Source organism: Artibeus jamaicensis, unplaced genomic scaffold (assembly GCF_021234435.1).
Source record: "Artibeus jamaicensis isolate MK-2021 breed Jamaican fruit bat unplaced genomic scaffold, CSHL_Jam_final contig_233, whole genome shotgun sequence".
Taxonomy (NCBI): domain Eukaryota; kingdom Metazoa; phylum Chordata; class Mammalia; order Chiroptera; family Phyllostomidae; genus Artibeus; species Artibeus jamaicensis.
The window spans coordinates 39,533,838-39,560,263 of record NW_026521486.1 but is presented as its reverse complement, the minus strand read 5'-3'; the positions used below and the strand labels follow the sequence as shown (position 1 = coordinate 39,560,263).

Genomic DNA, 26,426 nt, shown 5'->3' with positions numbered 1-26,426 from the left:
TTTTGAACTCTGCATCTAATAGGTTGGCTGTCTCTTTATCACTTAGTTCTGTTTTTTTGAGCTTTGATCTGTTCTTTCATTTGCACTATATATTTTTTTTGTTTCCACGCACCTGTTATGTTGTAAGGGTAGGAACCTTAGGTACGCGCCAGGGTAGGGTGACCTAGGTTGCTGCTCTGTGACACTGTGTGTGTGGGGAGGGTTCCAAGAGGGAACAATGCCACTTGCTTGGTTTTTCACAGCTTTCAGTCACTTACCCCTCTACCCACAAGTGAATGGGGGCCTCCTGCTGCTGACTCTTGGTTGGGTGGGTTTGTGTGCATTCTAGAACCCTGTGCGTCTCTCCAGTGAACTCTCCTGTGAGGCTGAGAGTTTCTCCTGCCACTGCAACACCCACAGGTTTTTACAGCCAAAGGTTTTGAGACTTTATTTCCCCACACTGGAAACCTGGGTTGCATGGTCTATCTCGCTCCCTAGTTGCTCCGACTGGTTTATCTGTGTGCAAATATGGGACTGCCCAGTCCACCAGCCACCATCTTGCTATGTGTCCTCTCCACCCCGGCTGCCCATATCTGCCCTCCCTGCCCGTCTGAATGAATGTTTCTTGTTTTAACTCCTTGATTGTCAGACATCCATACAGTTTGGTTTTCTGGCAATTCTGGTAATTTTTTGTTTTTAAATTTGTTGTTGTCCTTTTTCTGGTTGTGCAAGGAGGCAAAGTGTATCTACCTATGCCTCCATCTTGGCTGGAAGTCTTATGTATATTTTTAATTCCACTTTTATTTTGAAAAGCTTATAGAAAATGTTATGATAACCCTTAATTGTTTGCCATACCCAAGGGTGATGTTAAACCAGCATTTATAAAAATTGATGTAAATCTGATACTTGTTATTGGCCAGAATCCTTAAATTTAAAATATACTATTGTTATACGATGTTTAACTACTGACTGGCTCACTTACATTATTTTAATATATATGCTTGATTGCAGGAAGCCTTCACCGAACCAGCAGTGTTCCTGAGTATGTCTACAACCTACACTTAGTTGAAAATGATTTTGCTGTTGGGCGTTCCCCTGTTACCAAAACCTATGACGTGCTAAAGGTAGGCTACCCAAGAATGTAACACTGGTTATTAGATAACCATGAAAATGTTTTTCAACTCCCATAAATTATGTTTTTAATGTTACCTTTCCCAAATATTACTCTTTCCTAAATGAATTATAAAAAGATTGATTTTGTGTGGACACCATAGAAAACTGGGGACGTCACACAGCTTCAAATGCTAATGGAAATAACTCATTAACCAAGTCAACTAAGTCTTTTTTAAAAATAGATTTTACCCAGAAAGGGCTGAACTTCTCCATATGACTCAGAGAAATGGATGCCTTGTATAAGAGTCCTGGAATAGTTAGTCCCCAACAAGATAAAAACTGATTTGTGCCACTTAAACTTTATTTCTCTCTCATGCAGTCAGGCGTAACCTCGGCTTATGAAGGTCATTGGGGGAGAGGAACTACGCGGTACAATTCACAGAGGTCGGTGGAAGAAAGATTCTTGAGGCAGCCTCTGAGAAGACTGGAGATTTCTCCAGACAGCAGCCCTGAGAGGGGTCATTACTCCCACAGCGACCACCAGTACAGCCAGAGAAGCCATGCCGGCCACACACTGCGGCATGAAGACAGCAGGAGATCCACCCTCCTTATGCCCCCAAGATACGCGCGCTCAGAAATTGTGGGTTTCACCTCCCGGCCTGTGAGCAGGCAGCGCTACTATGACACTTATCACAGACAGGTCCAGTATGGGTCTGTTAACGACAGCGTCTTTGACAGTGCCCCTCTCAACCCAGTGGTGCTCACGTACCCCAGGCCTGGGACCAGTCACAGCCTGAACAACCTCTTGGAGAAGGAGAACTACTTAGCTTCGGGGCCTGCCCCTGGGCAGGTCAGGCCGCTGGTGCCTCTGCAGCCCATCACTCAGAACAGGGGCGCTCGGTCCTCCTGGCATCAGAGCTCCTTCCACAGTACCCGCACGGTGCGGGAAGCCGGGCCTAGTGTCACTGTAGATGCAGGCGGAAGGAGGACGCACATGACCGTTGGCCAGGTAGCAGCCGGAGGAAGTGGGACCATGCACAGCGAGAGAGCCACTTACAGCGACTCCCAGATCAGGTGAGTCCCCTTCTCGGTCTGCAGGGCATGCAGTGCCAGCACATCCTGTTCCCACAGCCCCTACTGCAGGAGCTGGCACTTCTGCAGCTGCAGAGAAAGGGTTCATGAGATTAGCAATTAAAATAACGACTTTTCAGGTGGCTGCCTAATTGACATATTAGCCTCCTCTTTACCTCAGAGACAGAGACCAGGCTACCTGCTCACATGGCAGCTTTGCAGGGAAATGGGACAGTCAACCTATCTGTTGTTCCAAATTAGATGCTAGCTGAAGGGCGACTACCTCGACTGAATGAGAGCTGACACCAAAGTAGACCAAGAAGTGGATCGTTGCATTCATTTTCTTGCAATAAAAAAAGAAGAAAAAAGAAAGGAAAAAGGCAAAAAGACTTATTGAACCTGAGAAGCTATTTTGGTAACTACTACTATAAGAAAGATTTAAGGAGAGGCAGCTCATTTTCAAATGTTGCTTCCCCGCCTTTTACACCCAGTACTTCTACTTTTTGATTCTAGTGTCGGTGACTTCGAGGGTATTTTTTTTTGTAACACCAAACAATTAAAAAAATTAGATATTCAAAGTCATTCCTGTGCCTGTCTTACTTTTACTGTATGGCTTGACTAATCTGGTCTTTGGAACTTAACCCTTTTTCAAGTTTAATGTTGGAGTGCAAATTTTATAAACTGAGGAGAAAGGTACAAAGAGAAAGATTGGGAAATGGCTGGATGATTAAGTCACAAGTCCTGAAATCATGATGTATCATTATGGTAAAACATTGACTGTGATTTTTTTGTTTGAATTCTAATGTTGCTTAATGGAAGTTGTTACCTTTCGTTGTCACTTTAAGTGAAGTTGTACTGTAGACACATTGACCATGCAGGTACTGTGGATAAGAGATGTTAGGGTTAGTCTAAAATTGAAGCAGGAAAAAATTTTTAAAGATTTTATTTATTTATTTTTACAGAGGGAGAAAGAGAGGGAGAGAAAGATCAATGTGTGGTTGCTTCTCTCATGCCTGCTCCTGGGGACCCGGCCCACACACAACCCACGCATATGCCCTGGCTGGGAATTGAACCGGCAACCCTTGGGTTCACAGGCCGGTCAGTGCTCAGTCCACTGAGCCACACCAGCCAGAGCAGGAAATATTTTTATAAAGCAAAATTGCGCATGAGACTTCAAACATTTCTTGTAGAAAGCAGAACTTTGTCAATATGGACTCACTTATAGAGAAGAAAAATACGTGAGGTAACTATGGAAGGGAAATGCTGATCAAGGCTTTTAAATGGCTAATTTAGAACTTATTGAATGCCTATTCTAATTCTAAGATTTGTGCTCCACATGATCTTAACGAAATGACTTTGACAATAACAAAGCTATCCTGCCACATCCTCCCGTACCTGGCACTCTTCTCTTCCCTCATGGCTGGGCCTCCGGGCTCCGTAAAGCAGCCTGTGGATTCCCAGCCTCTCATCAACCCGCTGCCACATGGTGTGAGTCCCCACTGTTTGACCGAATCATTCTCCCCGCAACGTACCAGTGACTGCCTTAGGGCCACAGCCAAAGCACACACACACATATTCACTCAGTCCTTAACAGTGCTCAGCCTCTGGGCAGCATTTAACACCCTGTTAGTGAAATTCTCTCTTCCCCTGGTTTCCCACTCACCTCCCCAAGACCTCTCTTCTTAGTCTTCTCTGGAAAGACTTTCTGCATGCTCAGAGAAGTCGTCTTCAGTAATCCTTCTCTCCCAAGTCTTGCTGCTCTTTCCAGAGAGGCCCTGTGTACCACACTTACATCTTGTGATGAGTCCCAGAGTCTTGTCTTCAGCTCCATCCTCTATCCTGAACTCTAGGCTTGTGTACACAGGGTGAGGCAACTGTAGGTTTACAAGTGTGGGTATGTAAAACACAGAGTTTATTCTTGCATTTTTGTTTATTAATTACTGTATTATTTTCTATTCAAACAACTATAAAACTACTTTTGTTCCACCCTGTATTTCCAATAACCTCTTGGACTTCCCAAGTCAGTATAGCCAAAACTAAATTTATCAGCTCCTCTAGGCCCTCTACTCCTAACCATCTCCTCATACTAAACCTGAAAGTCATTCTTATCTTCACCCTCCCCAATGACATAACACCAAGTCATATTTTTATCTCCTTAATGCTCTGAAACTTTTGCTTTTTTCCCATCTTCATTGCATGGGTCTGTCTGCCTCTTGCCCTGTTCGCTCAGAACCGTTCTCCAGCAGTGTTAGAATGGGCTTCCCAGATCTGGTTATTGCTCTCTCTCCATTTTGTAACCTTTCCTTAATCCCACCAACTTTCTCTGCTTTTTCACATGGCACACAAGGCCCTTGTTCCCCCGCTGCTTGTCCAGTGTCACCTTTCTACTCTTAATCTTCTCACTTCATCGCCACCACCCCCAAACACACCCTCACGTAAACACACCACTCGGAACCTCTTTTATTTCCCACAATGAGAGATATTCACTCATATATTTCCTTTCTTCCTCCCTCCCTCTCTTCCTCCATCCATTCATCCATCTGTCCGTCTGTCTACCATCATCTCTTTTCCCCCCATTAGCTCTGGTTTTGCTCGGCTCAGCTCAGATACCACCTTTCCCTGACCACTCCCTTCTCAGCCTAGTCTGTCTGCACCAGGTGCCCCAGTTATCTGCACTGTGTAGGTACCTCTCCCTGAAAAATATGTGGAGCTTATTCATTTACTTATCTTCTCTTCCTCTAGACTTTGAGCTTTTTGTGAGTGTGTCTTATCATGTTTATATTCTCAGCACCCCATGTAAATGTTTGGTGAGAGAATGAAGGGATTAAAGGAGGAAGAAATGGAATCTAAACTTTCTCCTTCTTAACATCTAGGTTCTTTGGTTACTCAAATTCTAGATGAAGTATTAACCACACCACTTCAGGTTATTGCTTGAACGTATAGGGTAAATCGTATTAGAATAATTATATTTCAAAAAGAGAAGGAATAGTTGGGGGTCAAGAAATTTAAAATTAAAGGCAAGAAATCAATTCTTGATGATTCCTAAAGTTGCCATTCTAGAGATCAGAAATCATAGAAATGAACTCTCTTTGAAAATTTTGCTTTCTGTGAAAAGGGGAGTCAGGGGCATTTCCTATAATGAGGAAAATAAACCATCCAGGTGGCGTCGGTGCCTGACTCTGCTCCTTGCTTTGCTGTGGCTCGTGTCACTGTCTCAGACTGTTCTCTGAGAGCCCTGCTCCCGAGGCAGCTCTCCTTGGCCTTGTCTCACATTTCATGTCTACCCAGCCCCCACTTTTAGAACCTACTGTTTTATGTTTAATGAAAGTCCCACCTGTAAAGAACTGTTGTCTCACATTTGTGGAACACTCCTGTAGAGTAGCTAGATAAAACTATAAACCTGTGTAATGAAATAAGGTATTAAACCATGGATCTTTCTTTCTAAAAGAAGAATGGCTGCCCAGACAGTTACTAATGCAGCTGAAAGCCAAGACCTGGGAGTAAAAGAGAGACCGACAGTCAATGCCTGTCCTAAATCAGACTGAAGAAGATGATTCAAGAAAGCACCAAGTAAAAAAAAAAAACTTCTAGATCAGTTTTTCCAAAAATGTGATTTCCGCACCTATGGGGGATGGGTGGTTTAGTAAATGAACATTGGTTCCTCGGGATACACAGGACTGCAGTAAGAACTATAAGAGAAAAATTGAGAGGGATATATGAAGGTGAGAGAGGATCAGTGAAAAGGAAAGTAAGATGCATCATCAAGTGCTATGTATACTGTGTGGTACATACTAGTGTATACAGCAACTCAGAGACCAGAAGACAGTGTGCTAAGGAGATGAAGGGGAGAGACTGGGTCTCTAGGACAGGTCTAAACCAGGCAGGTCTGTGGCATAGAGCATAAAATATGTCACATCAACTTCCCTCCACATCCTCTTAATTACTGACTTCTTTAAAGTCTCTTTCAACTATTTTCATTTTTAACAGCCCAGTTCAAGGCTTCATTGCTTCCTCTAAGACTTTTGTGGTGCCCTCAATATTGTTTCTAGAAACACAGATCTACTCCAAAGTCACCTTTCAAATGGTGCTTTTAGCTTTTATCACACTTTTTAAAATCTAATCTTTATTGTATTTTTTCCCATTAACTTTTTGTCCCCTTATACTCCACACAGCACACCTAAAATCCTTCTGAGGCAGGGGAATTGCATTTCCTCAGTGTCCGTGACCACATGCAGATTTCCATTCGTCGCTTAGTGTTTGTTGGCCTTGGAGGTGTAGCCCTATTCTAGCATCTGGGGACCAGCCTGCAGCCGCGCTGTGCTGTTACTGATGGGATTGCACACATTAAAAAAATACAGGTTGTTATTTATTGCTAAATATTAGCTCATATTCTGACCAAGAATAGTTTATATGCCCCCCTCCCTACATTCCTTATTTACATTGACATTGCGTTAACATGTTAACTGATAATGTGTTGAAAAGACTCAGTTCGGGCAAGTGTGCTACCGGGATAATGGGGTCCCGGTGACAACTGCTCTTCCTGATCTCCCCGCCCTCCCAACCCCATTTCCAAGCCACATTTTTGCAGGCTTCAGGAAGTGCTTGATGATGAATGAGTAGGAGGGGAGAAGGAAAGGGGGAAAGAAGGAAGGAGGACAAAAGAGAAACAGCAGGGGACGCCAGGGAGGAGTGCTGCAGGAGAACAGAAGGAAAGGAGTAGCTCTAGCTGGAATAGGGCACAAGACCGATGTCACAGAAGTGAGCATGTTTGAAGTGAGTCTAGATGAATAGGCAAGAATTAAGTAGAAGGATGGACTTTCTAGAGAAAATCCAAGTGGTTTGTGAAGAGACCTGCAGGGTGTAGGAAAGGATTGAAAGTGTGGTGTGGTTAGATGGACTGGCCCATCAGAGGAAGGGAAAGAGGGGGGAAGGGGACGGAGGGTGGTGGGATTAGAGCCAGAGTGGGGTCAGAACATTGCTGCGTTTTAGACCTGGGCATCACAGACACTCACAAACCCAGAAACGGGTGCCCCGACAGCTCTAGCAAACCTTCCATTGAGGGGGCCTTTGTTCAGTGTGGGAACTTTCCTTAATAATAAAGTAAATGGCATTGGATTGGCTAGGAGTGAATGCAGAGCTTCTTTGTGAATCACATTAAAAAAAAATTAGAGGATTCGAGTAATGGAATTATTTTTGGGAAATTCAAACTCCTCTGAGTCATTTATGACTTATGAAGTGGATTAATGGTTGAATCTTTTTTTTTTTAAGCTGTGTTAAACAAAAGGGTATTCTTATGCTGTGAGTGATCTCTCATCAATAACAACACCTGTACTGGTAAATGCTAAAGACTTAAAACTATCACTGAGATTGAGATTGGTAGAGTCCAGATTTCTCTCTAAAGGCATTGGAGTCTATGCATGTCAGTTATTTCCATCTCCTTTAAAAACTTTATGTTTTTTTTAAATGACTCAAATTCTGATTTTAATGGTCATAGCCTACACTTTTTACCAACGAAACTGACTCCTGAGGCACATTTTAAAATATGAGATCATTACATAATTCCCAGTGTGGATGCCAGAACTGTTTCTGCTGCCTCATTTTTAATGCCCTTACACTCATGAGGTAACACTTCTGAGTTTGAACATGTGTTTCAGAGGCAGTGAGTATTAGTTCTTAGTCACGAGGCTCATTTATCCCCTCCCCTGTGCCACATCCACCCACGTACAAACACCATTCGCAACACAACACACACTCACGTCAGAGCACATGTGTATGTACTGGGGGTAGCCCGACATGAGAGGACTTACTCACTGTGCTTGCTAGCCGGTGCTGGAAAACACCCTCCCAGGATGTCTTTGGAGTTTATTACCTGGAATGAATCAGCCTCCCCTCTTTGAAGCCAAAGCAGGGTCCTGCCTTTAAAGCATGTCTTCGGCCATGACTCTAAGATGTTAGCGTCCTGAGTAATTTCTCTGAGGCAATGATTAGGGGAGCCAAACCACACTGATACAGACTGCGTAATCTGGTCACCCTCCAGGCAGAAATAAAAGGGGAGAAAACTGTAGTTCTATGAGGCATTTGGGAGGTACCGGTTTTTATTTTACAAGTAGCAGTTTTAATTGTCCTCTATAAATATCCTCTCTGTGTCAAACGGCATCAGATTTCATCACCACTGTAAATACTTCGAATTCGTAAAGGACATAGGCTGCTAGCTAGACATAAATTCAACGTCATTACAATAGCAAAGCAAATGGTAAGAGAATGTGTATAAAATTGTTCTTTTAAGAAAAAGCGTATTTATCATTGCATTCAATCATTACCTTTCCTCATGGATTTTGTCATACCAGCATGACTTATTTTAACAAAATGAACTCAGTTTTCCTGGCTTTTACTTTTTATATATTGTTACTTTCATTAAATAAGAACACTTTTAAAATGCTTTTTTAAAAACTCATTTTCAGGTCAAATAACACAGTCAGAGAAGCTTTGAGGAAAATCTAATGATTTTCCAGGAAAGGTGTTTTCTCTACAGGTCTGACATGACCAGGGTAGCAATAATTTTTTATTTCTATGACCAGATTTGTTTTAAATTTCACCTGGAACTCTTATTGGAACTCTTAAAGGAACTCTTATTGTTCCTTTAAACTCCCTTTTCAGGTGTGACTATCACACTACCCGTATTTATCTGAAACACAGTTCAGTTTCTTTGGTATATGGGGTCTGTTCAGAAGGTATCCAATAATGTAATATGAAAAATGGTTTCTTATTATTGACGCCAATACAAGAAACATTATGCATGTTCAGTCCCCTTCAAAGTAGACACTTGGGGACCTCACACAGTTCTCCCAATCACCATCAGCTCCCCCGTTGTGTTTTCCTGAATCTCACTGACAGTCTGAAATCTCTTCCCTTTCAAAGGTGATTTTAGTTTTGGGAAAAGCCAGAAGTCATAGGGCACCAAATCTGGGCTGTAGGTGGGCCGAGTCACCTGGGTGATTTGATGTTTCTCGCACAAGACATGATGTATGAGTGGGCATGTTGTTGTGATGAAGCTGCCAATCACCAGATGCTTATAGCTGCAGCCTTCTGAATCATCCAAAGAGTTTCTGTGGAGGAATGTTCAAGCTTAACGTAAAATTTGATGCAGATTCGTTGCTCTACGTGCTTAGTCATTTTGAAAATTGTACACATGCTCACTCAACAGTGTGTACCGCCCCCACTGATTAGTACAGTGAGGTTGTCATTGTTCATGCATAGGCGTTCCAGGCCACTCTGTTTGTCTGCCAGGCTGCACTGATGTCATGCAAACCTTTATATTAACAATGGCTGCACTTTTTCTGGACAGACCTCATTTATTATGAATCTGCTCAATTCAGTGATGATTTTCTGACGCCAGTCTAACCAGAACTGAAGTATTTCTGCTGCTAGCTTCCTATACTTTCTGATCTCAGGTACTGACTTTTCTTTTGCCTGAAGGAGGCAAGACTGATGTTCCAGGCACTTTCCAGTATTAGCTGAGTCATCTCTGGAGGGTCAGGTTGATAGGTAGGAGAGAGCGGGTTTGGAATTTTGCTGAACCTGTGACTGTTCGTCTAGGAATGCAGACGTGGAGATGACTCTGGAGCGGGCAGTGAGTATGCTGGATGCAGACCACACACCCCCTGCCAGGATTTCGGTGGCAGCCACCTTCATACAGCATGAGTGCTTCCAGAAATCTGAAGCGCGGAAAAGGGTGAGTATCATCTGAAGTCCATTGCAGAACTGGCTCTGTCTACTATGGCAACCCTGCAAACCTAAACCAGTAACATACTTACATTTTTAAACATCATCATTGAGTTATATGTCGATTATACATTGATGCCCAACCAACTGAGCCACACCAGTCAGGGCGAGAGTTTTTCATTTAAAAGAAAATATATACTTTGTGAAAAATGTTCCCTCAACTCATAAACTTAAAGTCACTACATAGACCTCCCCCTTTAAAACCATCCCCAGAGGCAATTGTTGACAGTCTGGGTGCTTTTTGATTTCTCTGAGAGAGGGTAGGGAGGTGGCATGAGTGTGTTCTGCATTATATTAAATACAAGCCAATTTTCCAATTTTTGTTTTTGCTAAATAATTTATCATACATATCAACTTTTTACATGTGTGTTTGGGCACTTCCACACGTGTTCCTAATAACCAGCGCCCTAAAATAGAATCAGTGGGTAATTTTATTATTTGTTTGTTTTAAAAAGTAATACATCTGTGGCAGGGGTAGGGATCATAGTTCAAAAAGGTCTGCAGTGGAAAGAGTTTCTCTCCTACCTCAAACCCCAGCTTCTCCCCGTTTTCCTCTCTCTCCCTCTCACTCTCCCCTCTGTCTCCTCCCTTCCTCCTTCTCTCTCTTTCAGTCTCTCTCTCTCTCTCTCTCTCATCAGTTTCTGGGTTTATTTCCAGAGATATTCTATGCGTGTAGAAACAATTACTGGATGGGCTGGTTGAGTATCCTTTTTTGTTTGAAACAAAAATCACAAATGGCAGCAGATTATTTATAGTGCTCTGTACTTTGCCTTCATTTAGTAGCTTGGAAATCTTCGATCTATATTAGCCCTCCTTTATTTCTTAAAACTGTTGCATTGATTTATGTTGTATAAATGTACTAGTTTTGTTTGTTCATTTTTTAAATGCCTTTCGTAAGGTACCATGTGACAGAGTTTTGACATGTTTTGGCACTGGGAAAAAATCATCACAATGGAGACACTGAGCGTAGCCATGACCTTCACAGTTTCCTCGTGCCCTGTTGTCCTTAAACCCACCCGTCCCCCACCCACTTTTAGACCCTACGCAACCTTAGCTCTGTTCTTCTGTTACTATAAATAATATCAAATTTTCTAGAATTTATCTCTCTTAAAATCAGTCTTTAAAAAATGTGTATGTGCAGTTTTTCAGGCACCATTTGTTGGCTTTCCTTTTGGTACTGAATTGTTTTTATGCCTTTGTTGGCAGGAAATTGATCAGTGTGTGAATCTATTTTTGGATGATGTATTCTATTCCATGGATTTGTTTATCTATATTTACAGATACCAAAACCACAGTCTGGATTATTCTGGTTTTATTTTAAGTCTTGAAATTAGGTAATATTAGTCCTCTTTGCTCTTTTTCTTCAAGTTATTTTGGCTAGACTAGGTCTTTTGCAGTACATTTGAATTTTAGAATCAGCTTGTCAACTTCTACCTTTATAAAATTTCTGGGATTTTTTTTCAGATTACATTGAATCTATAGATCAATATGTGGAGAATTGACGTGTGAACTGTATTGAGTCTTCTGACTCCTGAACAAGATACATTTCACAATTTATTTAGGTCTCTGTTTTCCCTCAGCATTGTTTTGTAGTTTCTACTCTAGAGGTCTTCAGTGTTTCTTGTCAGATTTATCCTTAAAGATGCCATATTTCTACATACCTTTACAGATGCTCAGGGGTTGTTTTATTTCAGTGTTTGATTGTGCAATGCTGGTATACAGAAATACAGTTCAGTCAGTACAGGTGATCTTGTATCCTGCCGTACTAATTCACTCCTTAGCTCTGTGTCGTATTTGTAGATTCATCAGATTTTCTGCGTAGAAGATCATGCCATCTGTGAATAAAGTCAGTTTTGTTTCTTCCTTTACAATTGAAATGACTTATATTTCTTTTTTTCTCTTCATGCTGGCTAGAACCACCAGCACGTTGTTAAAGAGAAGCGGTAGTGCACGTGTTGTTCTTTGAAGCCTTCTGTCTTTCGCCATTAACTGTTGTGATCCTTGTGGATTGGTTTATATTTTGGAGATATTTAATCTAGGGGTTATTTGTGGGTTGTTTTTTCTAACAGACAAAGGGTTTTATTACTGTACAGTTGCACCAGGTAAAAAGATACAGCCCTGCTTTTCTGCCCACTCCCCGTCCTTCGCCCGGCGCCACTGAGGCAGCACTTAGGCAACTCAGTGCTCCTCCTGTCAGCGCCACTGTCCTCTCCCTCCAGCTGCCAGCCGTCATGGTCACCCACCAGGACCTCATCCACCATGATGAGATGGTTTCCGATATCTAAAAGATCCCGGAGATGCAGAGGGACTGTGCACAGAGGTGGAAGGGAAGATGATCGGTAAGAGAAGATAATATGGATGACTCGCTTATTGGTGGAATCGTCTCCGCTAAAGTCCCCAAGGGCAGGCGGGGCACCTGAAAGCTTCACAAAAGAAGCCTATAGGAAGTCCATCAGAGATTACACAAAATCTATCAAAGGGAAACTTGAAAAACAGAGACCAGAAAGAGTAAAGCTCTTATGACAGGGTCTTTAACACAAATCGAGCACATTCTTGCTAATCTCAACATCTACCAGTTTTCTAGTGGTGAAAACATGCATCCGGATGGCATGGGCGCTCTGCTGGCCCCACGGATGATTCTCTTTTAGGAATGGCTTAGAAATGGGAAAATGTTAACAAGTTTGGCAATTTGGATGTATCACCTGTCATCCTAACTGGCTGCCTCTTTTTTAAAACAAATTCTCACTAGAGGATATGTTTATTGATTCGAGTTAGAGAGATATACACGTCGATGTGAAAGACAGACATCCAGTGGTTGCCTCCTGTGCTCTCCCCGCACAAACCTAGGTGTGTGTCCTGATGAGGACCGAGCCTGTAACCTTCTGGTACATGGGACAGCGCTCCAACCAACTGAGCCACCCGGCCTGGGCTGGCTGCTGCTTTTCATCCAACACCATAACAAACGGAACTGATGTTATCTGGAGCTCTTCGTTTATTTTGACCTTGATTTATTTGGACTGGAGGCATTATTTCTAAGGAAAAACCTGTCATGTAGGTTGTCTAAAAATAAAATGCATTTAAGTTAAAAAAAAAAAAAGGTCCAGCCATATCACTAAGCTGAAATCATTGAATATTTCTAAGGCCATTTCTTTAAAATAGAATGGAAAAATCAATTCTATCAGGAAATTTTATAAAGAAATCTGCCCCTTAGATTTTGCTAGGTTCTGAGAGATCCTTTTTTTAAAAAAATTTGGCTTTAATACCAAACTCAAAAAAGTACTGTTTTTTCTTTTTATTATTAATTAATTTATTAATTTATTTATTTTAATTGTTGTTCAGGTACAGTTTTCTGTCTTTTACTCCCATCCCAGCCCACCCCCCCAGTGCTCTGTTTTGTTTTTCAAGATGACAGAATGATTTACATATAGTATATGCCTTCTTTAGTGTACAGTTTTCTGTCAAACACAGTCATGTAACCACCACTACAATCAAGATAAAAAACTGTTCCATTACCCCCCCCAAAGTCCTTTATGTCCCTTTGCAATCAGTTCTTCCCCCATCTCCAGCCCCTGACATGATCTTCTGCCTATCACTAAGTTTTACTCATTCCAAAGTGTCAGATAAATGGAGTCATATAATACATAGCCCTTTGGGTCTGTCTTCTTACACTTAGCATACATATTGGAGTTTCATCCATGTTGCGTGTATAAGTAGTCCGTCCCAATTTGTTTTTCCAGGTAGGATTCCATCCTATGGATGGATATACCACAGTTTGTTTATCTTGTCACCAGCTGAAGGACATTTGTTTCCATCTTCTGATAACTATGAACTAAGCCTCTGTAAACATGAATAAATAAGCATTTCTGTGAATAAAAGTTTATCATGGGTAAATACCTAGGAGCACAATTGCTGGGTCATAAAATAGGTATATGTATAACTTTATTAAGAACTGCCAGTTTTCCAAGGACTTCTGGTCGGGTGGAGGCATAGAGAGACGTGCTTCACCTCCTCAAGCTACCACAGAGAGAATTACAACTATATCTCAAAACAGATAATACCCAGAACCACCAGAAATCTGAGCTGTATGGAAGTTTAAAACCAAGGATTTAAAGAAGCCACATTCATCCAGATGGGTAGGAGGGACAGAGTCGTGGAGATGGGCTGAGTGGCCCAGAGACACACCAGAGGGACAGTGGGAAACAGGTGGTCCCACACTCGCATGTGGTGGATAAAAATCAGGAGGGATACCTTGGGAACAAGCGATCACAGGTCAGACTGCATAGCCCAGGGTTCTAGTACTAGAAAGTTAAATCCCCATAACTTCTGGCTGTAAAAACCAGTAGGGGTTGGGGCAGTGGAAGAAACTGCCAGATTTTCAGAAGAGTCCATTTAAAGGGCCTTCACAGACTTAGAACATTCAGAAACATGCCCAATCTGAGATTCACCACCAGGGCAAGGGCTGGAAGGGCACCAGTCATATATAGGGCGTGGGTGAAGTGACTACAGTTGGGCCAACTGCTGGCACACCACCAGAAGCCAGGCAGTGGCATTGTCCTCCCCTCATACAGAGCCACAAAGCGGTGAAGTAGTTTGCCCCACCCTGGCAATTACCTAAGGTTCCACCCCACACAAATTACAGGTGCTTTTTCAAAGACAGGGAGTCAAAGCAGCTCTACTTAATACAGAAACAAACACAGGGAGGTTGCCAAATTGAGGAGACAAAGAAGTATGGCCCAAATGAAAGAACAGAACAAAACTCCAGAAAAATAACTAAACAAAATGGAGATAACCAACCTATCAGATGCAGGGTTTCAATACATTGGTAATCAGGATGGTCAAAGGACTAACTGAGTATGGCAAAAACATAAGGGAAGAAGTGAAGGTTACACTAAATGAAATAAAAATCAATAGAGAACCAACAGTGGAGAGTATGTACTTGAGAATCAGATCAACGATTTGGAACACAAGAAAGGAAAAGGCATTCAATAGGAACATCAGAGAGAAAAAAGAATTGAAAAAATGGTGATAGACTTAGGAACCTCTGGGACAATTTTAAATGTATCAACATTCAAATCATAAGGTTGCCAGAAGGAGAAGAGGCAGAGCAAGAAATTGAAAACCCAGAGAGGGCCACACCAAGACACATTGTGATGAAAATGCCAAAGTTTAAAGATAAAGAGAGAGTCTTAAAAGCAGCAAGAGAAACGAAGAGAGTTATCTACAAAGGAGTTTCCATAAGACCATCAGCTGAATCCTTAAAAGAAACCTTGCAGACAAGAAGGGGCTGGAAAGAAATGTTCAAAGTGGTGATACAGAAGGATCTACAACCTAGGTTACTCTATCCAGCAAAGCTATCGTTGAGAATAGAAGGACAGATAAAGTGCTTCCCAGAGAAGGTAAAGCTAAAGGAGTTCATCATCACCAAACCCTTATTATATGAAATGTTAAAGAGACTTATTTAAGAAAAAGAAGATCAAACCTATGAACATTAAATGGGCAACAAATTCACAACCACCAACAAATGAATCTAAAAAAAACAAACAAAGCAAACAACCAGAACAGGAGCAGAATCATAAATTGGAGATTATTTGGAGGGTAATCTGCAGGGAGGGAGAAGGGGCAGAAAGGGAGGGAAAGAATGGGGGGAAAGGTGCAGAGATAAAGAAACATAAATGGTGGGTACAGAACAGACAGGGGGAAGTTAGGAATAGTAGGAAATGGAGAAGCCAAAGAACTTATATGCACAACCCATGGACATGAACTAAGGGGGAGGGATTGCTGGAATGAATGGGGGTACTGGGCAGAGGAGGGCAAAGCAGGAAAAACTTAGGACAACTGTAATAGTATAATCAATAAAATATATTTTTGTAAAAACTGCCAGCTTTCCAAAATGGCCTTACCATTTTATACTCCCACTAGCCATGTTTGATTTTGAACATTTCTTACAGAACACAGCCGAAAGGATGGATCCTCATTTTATATGGATCAAGAAACACAAAATTCTTCACTTACTCCATGTCTTCTCATTGGCCACGGAAGAACCTGTCTTCTTCCTAGCCATGTGGCACAGTTCTTTCACGTGTATTCCTGGGTATACTCAGACTCAGGCAGGCCCCTGACCCCTCACCGTGCCTGGTGCTTCCCTACATACATGTTTCTGTTTATGCTCTCTGCCACCTGAGATGTTCACCTTTGCCTTGTCAAATCTTACGTAAACCCCACTATTGTAATCTTTTCATTCTTTAAGATTCTCTTCTGCTCCCCCAAAAGAGATAGTTCAAGGAAAGATATTGAAGGAGGAGGCCAAGGTTTTGTTGTTTTTGTTTGAAGAAAGGGAAACTTTCTAACATCATATTTCTTGCTTTTTGGTGTTTTTTTTTAAATTGAGGTATAATTGACATGTAATGTTTTATTAGTTTCGTGTGTACAGCAAAATGATCACCACTATAAGTTTAGGTGCCATTCGTCACCACACAGGGTTACAAGGGTTTCTTTGTAATGAGAACTTTTAAGATATACTCTTAGCAACTTTCAAATGTAAAATACAGTGTTATTAACTATAATTACCATGCTGAACATTATATCCTCATGACTTACTTATTTTACAAAAGTCTCTACCTTTTGACCACCTTTACCCATTTCAACCACCAATGCCTAAATGCCTACCTCTGGCAACCACCAATCTGTTTTCTGTATCTGTGATTTTGGTGGTTCTGTGAGTCTGTGATTTTAGATTCTGCGTATAAGTGAGATCATACACTATTCGTCTTTTTGAGATTTATTTCACTTTGCATAATGCACTCAACATCCTATTCATGTTGTCACAAATCTAAGGATTTTCTTTCATTTCATGGCTTAATAATATATGTTATATATAACATATAAAATGTTACATATGTTATATATATTCTATATATGACATTTTCTTTATCCACTCATCTATGGGGACATTTGGGCTGTTTTCCGAATTTTGTTAAAAAATTATACAGCTATATTTACAAAGGATATTAATCTTTAATTTTCTTTTTTGCAATGTCTTTGTCCGATTTTGGATTGAGGGTGAGAGTAGCCTAACAGAATAAATTGAGAAGTGTTCTCCCCCTCTTTTGTTCTCTGAAAGAGTTGTATTGTAATTTTTTGGGAGAAGAAATCTGTCATTTTTCTCCTGCCTCTGTACATAATGTGTCTTTACCCCCACCCACCCCGCCTACCCAACTTGCTTTTAAATTTTTCAGTTTGTCACTGGTGCTGAACAATTTGGTCACAATATGCCTTAGTGTAATTTTCCTTAGGTTTCTTGTGCTTGGGAGTTCATTGAGCTTAAATTTGTGGATTTCTCCTTTTCATCACATTTGAAATTTTGGTTGGAAATGTTTTAGCCATTAGTACCTCAAATATTTTTTTGTCTTTTCTTTGGGAATTCCATTTATATACATATCAGGCTGCCTGAAGTTGTCCCACAGCTCATCCATACTTGTTTTCTGTTCCAGGTTTTCTTTCCTGTATTTCCTTTGACAATTTCAGTTGCTGTGCTTTAAATTCACTATTCTTCTGTTTAATCTAATTTGCTGTATTTTTGTATTTATTTTTAAGTATATTTTATTGAATATACTATTACAATTATCCCATTTTTTTTTCTCCTTTTTATTCTCCTCTGCCTCACACCCTCCCCTCCCACCAGCATTGCCCCACCTTAGTTCATGTCCATGGGTCACACATATAAGTTCTTTGGCTTCTCCATTTTCTATACTATTCTTAACCTCCTTCTGTCTATTTGGTGCCTACCGTTTATGCTTCTTGTTCCCTGTACCTTTTCCCTCATTCTCCCCCTTCTCTCTCCCCACTGATAACCCTCCATGGGGTCTCCATTTCTGTGGTTCTGTTTCTGTTCTAGTTGTTTGCTTAGTTTTTGGTTTTGTCTTTTTTAGGTTCAGTTGTTGATAGTTGTGAGTTTGTTGTCATTTTACTGTTTATATTTTTGATCATCTTCTTTTTCTTAGATAAGTCCCTTTAACATTTCATATAATAAGGGCTTGGTGACCAGCAACTCCTTTAAGTTGACCTTATCTGGGAAGCACTTGATCTGCCCTTCCATTCTCAATGATAGTTTTGCTGGATAGAGTAATCTTGGATGTAGGTCCTCACCTTTCATGACTTTGAGTACTTCTTTCTAGCCTCTTCTTGCCTGCAAGGTTTTTTTTTTTGGTTTTTTTTTTTGTTTGTTTTTGAAAAATCAGCAGATAGTCTTGTGGGAACTCCTTAATGGGTAACTGCCTCTTTTTCTCTTGGTGCTTTTAAGATTCTCTACTTCATTTTAATCTTGAGTAATGTAATTATGATGTGCCTTAGTATGTGCTTCCTTGGGTCCAACTTCTTTGGGACTCTCTGAATTTCCTAGACTTCCTGGAAGTCTATTTCCTTCACCAGATTGGGGAAGTTCTCTTTAATTATGATTCAAATAAGTTTTCAATTTCTTGCTCTTCCTTTTCTCCTTCTGACACCCCTACGATTCAGATGTTGGAATGTTTAAAGTTGTCCTGGAGATTCCTAAGACTCTCCTTATTTTTTTGAATTCTTGTTTCTTCATTCTGTTCTGGTTGATGTTTATTTCTTCCTTTTAGTCCAAACCGTTGCTCGGAATCCCAGTTTCCTTCCCTTCACTGTCGGTTCCCTGTATATCTTCCGTTATTTTACTTTTCAGAACCTTCATTTTTTTCTTCATTTTGTGACCATACTCAACCATTTCTGTGAACGTCCTGATTACTAATGTTTTGAACTCTGTTTCTGATAGGTTGGCTATCTCTTCATCACTTAGTTCTATTTTGGGAGCTTTGATCTGTTCTTTCATTTGAGCCATATATATATTTTTTGTTTGTTTGTTTGTTTGTTTCGTGCACCTGTTACATTGTTTGGGACAGACAGAGCCTTAGGTATTCTCCAGAATGGGACAACCCAGGTTGCTGTGTTGTTGCACTGTATGTTGCACTGCACTGCACTGTATGTTGCACTGTAATAGGCCAAGAGGAAACAATTCCACTTGCTCAGCTCTTGACTGGCTTTTAGTCACTTCTTCCCGTTACCCAGAAGCAAATTGGGCCCTTCTGATGCTGATTCTCAGGTGGGTGTGTTTGTGTACATTCTAGGACCCTGTGGGTCTCTCCAAGGAACTCTCCTGTGAGGCTGGGAGTTTCTCCTGCCACTGCAACCCCCTCAGATCTTTCCAGACAGAGATTTTGAGGCATTCTTTTCCCAAGCTGGAATCCTTGGTTGCATGGTTTGTCTCACTCTTCAGTTGTTCCTCTCAGTTTATCTGCACACAAATGTGGGGCTGCCTGGTCCTCCAGCTGCCACCTCGCCCACCCCAGTCTACCAGCTGCTGCCTTATCCACCCAGTCCTTCAGCAGCTGTCTTGCTGCAAGTCCTCCCCATCCCAGCTGCCTGTCTCCCTCCCCTCCTACCAGTCTGGATGAATGTTTCTTGTTTAACTCCTTCACTGTTGAACTTAAATACATTTCATTTTGATTTTCTGGCAGTTATGGTTATTTTTGTTTTTAAATTTGTTGTTGTCCTTTCATTTGTGTGAGGAGGCAAAGTGTATCCACCTATGCCTCCATCTTGGCCAGAAGTTCTATTTTTGTATTTCATAAATTATAGTTTTTATCTGTGTAAGTTAAATTTGAGTCTTTTTTATATCTCCTATGTCCCTACCTGGGTTTCAATTGATTGGTCTTTCTTCTCATTATGAATCATACTTTTCTTCTTCTTTGCATTTTCTTCTTCTTTTTGCATGCCTGGAAATTTCTTACCTAGTCCCAGGTATTATGAATTTTATCTTGTTGGATGCTGTATACTTTTAATTTTCTGTAAATATTCTGGAGCTTTGTTCTAGGATGCAGTTAAGTTACTTGAAAACTGTTTGATTCTTTCCAACTGTGGTCAGCAGGATCAGAGCGACATTTATTCTTAAGGCAAAACACTTCTGCAAACTCTACACAGTGTACCATGAATAAGGAGGTTTTCTGGATGAGTGAGAATAGGCAGTATTCATGGCTGGTGTGAGCTTGAGGAACTGTTGTTTCCTAAAATCCTTTTAGGGGGTTATTTCTCTGGCCTCGGGCAGTTTTCTCACACACGTGCACTAATTAATACTCTACTGAATACTGGCATGGGACCCTCCGGGGATCTCAGGACTCCTTTCTGTAAAGCTCATCTCTCTGGAACCCTTCCTTGCAAACACTCACCTCTTCGCTCTTCTTAGGATCTCCAGTCTGTGTCCTCAGCTCAGCTTGTTGAATTCCACTTACTGCCCTCACTGCAGCACCGTGGCCTGGGAACTCTCTGAGGGCAGTGATCTGAGGCAGCCATTAGGCTCGCCTTGCTTGCTCTCTGTCTCCTACAGATCACTTTCCACCATTGCCCCATGTCCAGTTACGAACCATTGTATCCTTTCTCCAGTTTTTAAAGTTGTTTCAGGCAGTAGGTCATTTTAGCCTTTGTTACTATTGACTCATTTTTAATTTTGATAAATAACTCCCTAATAACTCCTCCCCCAAATTGTACAAATTTACACTCTTACCAGCATCGTGAATACCACAAGATATTTTTTTGTTTATGTTAATCTGACAAGCAAAAGAAAAGCATCTCTTTGTAGAATTTTTTTTTTGGGGGGGGGGATCAAGACTAATAGTTATCAGTTAATCAGTTACAGAGAAAATCTTTTTTAAAATTATGCACATCAACAGGTATAGTTTGTAATGATCTTTCTTACACAAACTATGCCCTTTATTATCTGCCATTTTTAGCTTTTTTAAAGTGAAATAAAAACTTAATAGCACCAATTCATGTGATTTTAAACCCTTCTAGATTTTTATGTTTTTACATTTTTCTATTTTTAAGTTCTTTACTTAATCTTTTGAAAGCATTTGGATTAGTTTTCAGAGAGTGAAGTCTTTTTTCATTTTGTATTTCATTTGTATTTCATTTTTTAAGAAATAAATTGCATTATTACAGTAATAATTACAGTTAACATAAATACATTGGGAAAGAAACCTGAGCTATTCTTGATAAACAGGCATCTCAACTGGTATAAATAGGAGTACGAAGCCCAACGCAGAATGACCTTCCCAACGCAGAATGACCTTCCCACTTTGAGAGCACTCAGGGAATCAGTAGATTTCACAGAAGGAAATGTGCTTAATCCTGCCCATCAGGTAATTCGAGCCAGGCAGAAGCACCTACAGGCAGCTCCGGTCCACTCCCGCGAGTGCAGTCAGGGTTCTGGCGAGGGCGCCTTTGTCTACAGGCTCCAGTGAGGCTGGAGAGTCTTCTCTTGAGGAGGCCGGAAAGTTAGTGGTGGTATTTGCAGGAAAACTGGGCTAAAAATGGGTCCTTTTTATGGCCAATTCAGATACATGTTTAAATCTGTCTCATTTCCAATCTTTAAGTACTTGGTATTATTACTTTCATTTTATAATAATGGCATTACTTGGATTTTCTTCTGTTAACGCAAGTTGGGCTAGATTTCCACTATTATGAAGTTACTAATTTGATTACTAATGTTATTGCTCAAATGTAGAATTAAAGCTATATTTGCCTTTTTAACTCTTATTCTGTGATAAAGCTGGAACAAAGACTAGTTTTGAGAATAATGAAACTTGAAAACTAAAGGCATGCTTTGTAGGAAATCTAAGAATTGTGATGTTATAACCCAAGAACATTAACAAACTCCTGCTATACGCGTGATGCTATAGTTTTAAAATTATGTATAAAAGGCAATTACTATTTGGATATAAAGTTTACAATTTTAAGTCATAACTTTTTTAAAAAAATTTTATTTATATATTTTTAGAGAGGGGAAGGGGGGAGAAAGAGAGGGGGAGAGCATCAATGTGTGGTTGCCTTTTGCTCACCCCCAATAGGGGACCTGGTCTTCAACCCAGGCATATGCTCAGACTAGGATTCGAACCAGCAACCCCTTGGTTCACTAGTCAGTGCTCAGTCCACTGAGCCACACCAGCCAGGGCTTAAGTCATAACTTTTAAAACCAGTGGCACCTTTTCAGTTTTTATTTTATATGGTTAGGATTCTCAGCATTTAATATCATCAATCACTCTCTCTTTTGTGAAACTTTTCTTTTTTTGGTCCAGAGTTTCCTGGTTTTTCTCTGTCCCTCTGGCTTCTTCCGGTTTCCTCTGTGAAAAAAAATTTATGCTTGACCTGTCCTTTAGATATTCCTTAGCTGCCTTGCCGGGGCTTTTCCTACTCAACACCATCTTTTGACCTGCCTCATCCACTTCTGTGACCCCAAGTAATATGCGATCCAGGCATGGATGGCCCACAGCATCTCCAGCTGATATCTCTTCCTGGGGTCCAAACTACATGTCCATCTATTTCCTAGACTTCCCACTAAGCTCGACATCAACTTACCAAAAAATAAACGCATCATCTTTTGCTTTTCTTTTCCATGATCCAGCCCTCCTTCTAAACTTCCTCTTCCTGCTGGGTTGGGAGATAAAGTACGTGGTGGTTTGAGTATTGGATTTGAATCCCGGCATTCCAAATTACCAGGGTGACCTTGAGAAATTGAGAAGGAAAAAAGAAAAAAAACATAGTTATGGTCCCACCATTGTTAACATTTTGGTTTTGTTCTCTGGTTTTTTAATACATGTACAGAGTGGGGCAAACATAGGTTTAAAGTTATTCGTATGGAAAATATACAAGAATAAATAATAATACAAGAATAAACTCTGTTTCATGTCCTGCAAACCTACCTTTGCCCCACCCTGGGTGTACATAGCTGTAATCAGTTGAATATGTGGCTTTGTTTGTGGAGATTTTTTGTGTTGATTTTTTAAAGTATGCTCAAATATGTTTGCTATTTAAAAATATACAAAATAGTATGCCTCGTTCATCATTTATAGCCCAGCCGTTCTCCCAGACCCCTCATCTCATTCCCTTCTTTACATCCATATTTGTGAGTAGAAATGCAGTTATTTTATTCAGCTTCTTTTTTTCAGTACCATTATATCATAAGAGTTTTCTTGTAACTTTAATAGTTTGTAGGCATTTTGATGGTGGCCCATTCGTGGTGATAGAAGTAGCTACCAGGGTGGAGTAACTACCACATCCTGGCACACAATTGCTTATCTTAACACCGCCCCTCTTTGATGGATGAGGAAGCTGCATGACTAATAAAATACCCGTCAGTTCAGACATTGCCCTGCCTCTCCCATGGCCACCTCAATATGTGGATATGTGAATATGTGACAGTTAATCATTAGCCAGTCTTCCCCCATTGTTGGACATTTATGGTTTCTTATTTTTCACTGTTATAAAGTAACTACTGCTACTGTGTGTTCCTAGTCTGTCTCTGCATTTGAAATTGCCTCCTAACCAAGATTTCCAGAATAGAATATTTTTCCTTTCTGACATGAATTTCCAAATTGCCTTCCTGAAGGTTTTACCAATTTATAGGGAGTGTTTAATTCTACAGAGAGGGAAAGGAGAGAGAGGGAGTGACGTTTCATGGAGGAGGTGACATCTGAGCCGGCTCCTGCAGGAGCAGCAGGGCTTTGCCAGCAGCAAAGGGAGTGAGAGCAAAGGCATCTGGACACAGGGAGCCCAGACCCCCACGGAGGCCGTCTGCTCCCTCTGTGGATTTGCCACCAGAAATCCTACTCATTCCCTTACTTTGGAGTTGACAGGGAAGAGAATCAGATAGGGGCAAAGGGGAAGTTCAAATTCTAAGACGTGATTTTGCCCTTTCATATATTTAGAAACCATCTCAAATGAAAGCTCCTTTGAAGTTCTGAGACGTGCATGTGGGTCTGTTTCTTTTTTCCTTTCCCCGAGGAAGAACAAATCCCCTGAGGATTTAGTCTAACTGGGAAACAGATGTAACCTCTCTGGTTCCAGCTGCTGCCCTCAATTTAAAGGGGCCAGAGCAGCACATGGGACATTAGTCCTGATGTGTATAGGATTCATTACCAGCGTCCTTCTGGTTCTGTACAGTGAGGAAATGTCATTAGCTTCACGCATTTAATATGATTTATATCCATTTGCTGGATGAAAAAGATAAAAGTCCTCACCTAACTAAACTCCATTTTTAATTGTGAGGTAGGTGCCAGACACTAGGCAGTCAAATTCTACGGTACAGCAGAGCTGGGGTCGGATTGCAGCTTTTATCTGAGCGTGGTGTGTCTGCAAGTGCTGAGAGCCAAGGGGTTGGAGAGCCAAGGGGTTGGCGGTGGCAGGCGAGGGGACAACTGGTCAGAAGGCTGTTAAACGGAAGGGTGCCGTCTGCACTCCCCGGTCAGGGCGGTGGAGGCTGCCAGCTGCCACTTCTCGCTAACACTGTCGTCACAGCTGGAAAGGCAGTATGGTCAGTAAGGCACTTCACATCATATTTTGAAGAAGGCAACTTATAAATTATAAATTAAGTAATAAAATATTTCTAAAGCTGCCAAAGTACCTTCAGGATGAATGGTATTTTCTTTTTGCATCTGATGTTTACACTGCTACTGTGGAGATTTAGTCTGCGTGGCATTTATGATGTTTATGGAGGGAATTTAAGCACCTTAAAACCCAACTGTGAAATAGAATTTGACGGAATTAAGGAAACAGGTGAGTTTCGGGCTGTTTTAAAAATAAATTGTGCCTTTCTGCTTTTAAGGAAATGTAATAATGAGAATAGATGAAGTGATCAAATGGGTGATCTGTTGGACCAGATTGAATTGGTAGCTATGAAATGAAATATCATTTAAAATTATTATGCAAGCATATTAGAATGGCTCTAGACATCACCCATCAAAATTGCTGTGGTCCATCTTCTAATGGTCTCCTGTTCTGCAAATGTCTTCTTGGAAGAGAGCCAATAAATGGGAGTGTTACTGGAAGACTGGGCCTTACATTTCATTTATCTATATGAAAGGGAGGCTAGAGTTTGATGATACATAGGAAATGTGAAAATACGTCCCTGGGCCAGGGGTGCAGCTCTCCGCCCAGTGTGAACTGCTGTATAATGAGGGCATCATTCATCATGGGGGAGGAACTTCATCTGCAAAGGAAACTCATGCCCATTCACAACTTGTTACCTACACATTTCTGCATTAAGACGGTGCAAATTACCGAGATCTTTACCCAAAGTTCTTACCAACTTAAAAAATGTTAAATCAGATAGTAATGGAAGCCCATGAGAAAGAAAGCTCTCAGCCTGCAACTTAACATTTCTCTGCAGCAACCCAGTGTCCACCTCTTGATTTCATTAGATATTTGCAGCCTCGCACGCAGAATCATCTTGCCCAGATCGAAACCATCTATTGTTCTTCTTATTCCTAGTTCTGCCCCTTGCATATTTGTATAGAAGAAATATTTTTAAAATAGGGCATAAAAGAGCGTAAAGTTATGTTATTTACTTAAATGTTTGACTAATTTATAGAAATTGTTTAAAATAGAGCAATTGATTGTAAAAATAACCTTATATTTAGGTTAGTTTTCATTGCTACTACAGTTACTGTGGTTAATGACTTTTTACTGCTACCATTGATGAAGGTGATTTCTGTTCAGTTTATTTGTTGACTGTAAAGTTCTGTCCTAGAAAACTCATGCAATGTGGTATTCTTCCATAAAACTTGCCTTACTCCTCAAGTTCCCAGTTCTCTTCATCTTTATTATGCTCAAGGCTTTTATCACTTAACTCTTCCTGTCCACTTAGCTATCATCCACCTTTTATCACTTAACTTTCCCTTCAATTTTTCATGGGTTTTCATTTTAACTTCTCTAACTGATTGTAAGCTCCTCGATGAGAGATACCTTATAGCAGCAGTATATTATACACCATGAGTCTCAGGTTGTACCACACATGGTTGTTGATTGATGGGACTTAATAATCAACTTTATCTCTTCATTCATATTTCATTGAATGTCTCCAATGTCCCATCAACATTAATACATATCTGAAATATGCATCCACTTCTTCCCCAGGTCAATCAGCTTCACGGCATCCCGAAGCTCCTGCAGCTCCTAAAATTTCAGAATGAAGATGTTCAGAGAGCCGTGTGTGGAGCCTTGAGGAACTTGGTATTTGAAGACAATGACAACAAAGTGGAGGTGGCTGAGCTCAACGGGGTACCTCGGCTGCTGCAGGTGCTGAAGCAAACCAGAGACCTGGAGACTAAGAAACAAATAACAGGTAGTACTTACAGATATTAGAGGCCTCCTGGGGTGCACCCCAGCAAGATGTGTTATGTCTTCTGCTTCTTTTTTCAGTTCCCTGGAACAAATAATTCCTGGGTTCATTGCTATTTGACAGATGACTTTCAAGGAACCTGGCTAAGATCCCAGGTTCAAGTCCGGTTTAAATTCCTTTTCTTCTGAAGGGGGAAATTATTCTGAGGCTCTTGCTTAACATTTTTAATCAGAAACTGTGTGCACCTTTGAGTGTATGTCTTTAAAACAGCTTGTTAACAAGACCACACGAAAAT

At 40.8% G+C, this 26,426-nt stretch overlaps 1 protein-coding gene across 2 annotated transcripts in view; it reads left to right on the top strand.

Annotated features, from left to right (window-relative positions):
* PKP2 (plakophilin 2) overlaps positions 1 to 26,426 on the top strand; it is a 79,511-nt gene that overhangs the window by 15,970 nt on the left and 37,115 nt on the right. For both annotated transcript variants that reach the window (XM_037139717.2, XM_037139716.2), the window contains exons 2-5: positions 991 to 1,103; positions 1,472 to 2,166; positions 9,760 to 9,895; positions 25,927 to 26,134. In XM_037139717.2, coding sequence (XP_036995612.1) covers positions 991 to 1,103; positions 1,472 to 2,166; positions 9,760 to 9,895; positions 25,927 to 26,134 — 1,152 coding nt within the window. The remainder of the gene's footprint in view (positions 1 to 990; positions 1,104 to 1,471; positions 2,167 to 9,759; positions 9,896 to 25,926; positions 26,135 to 26,426) is intronic.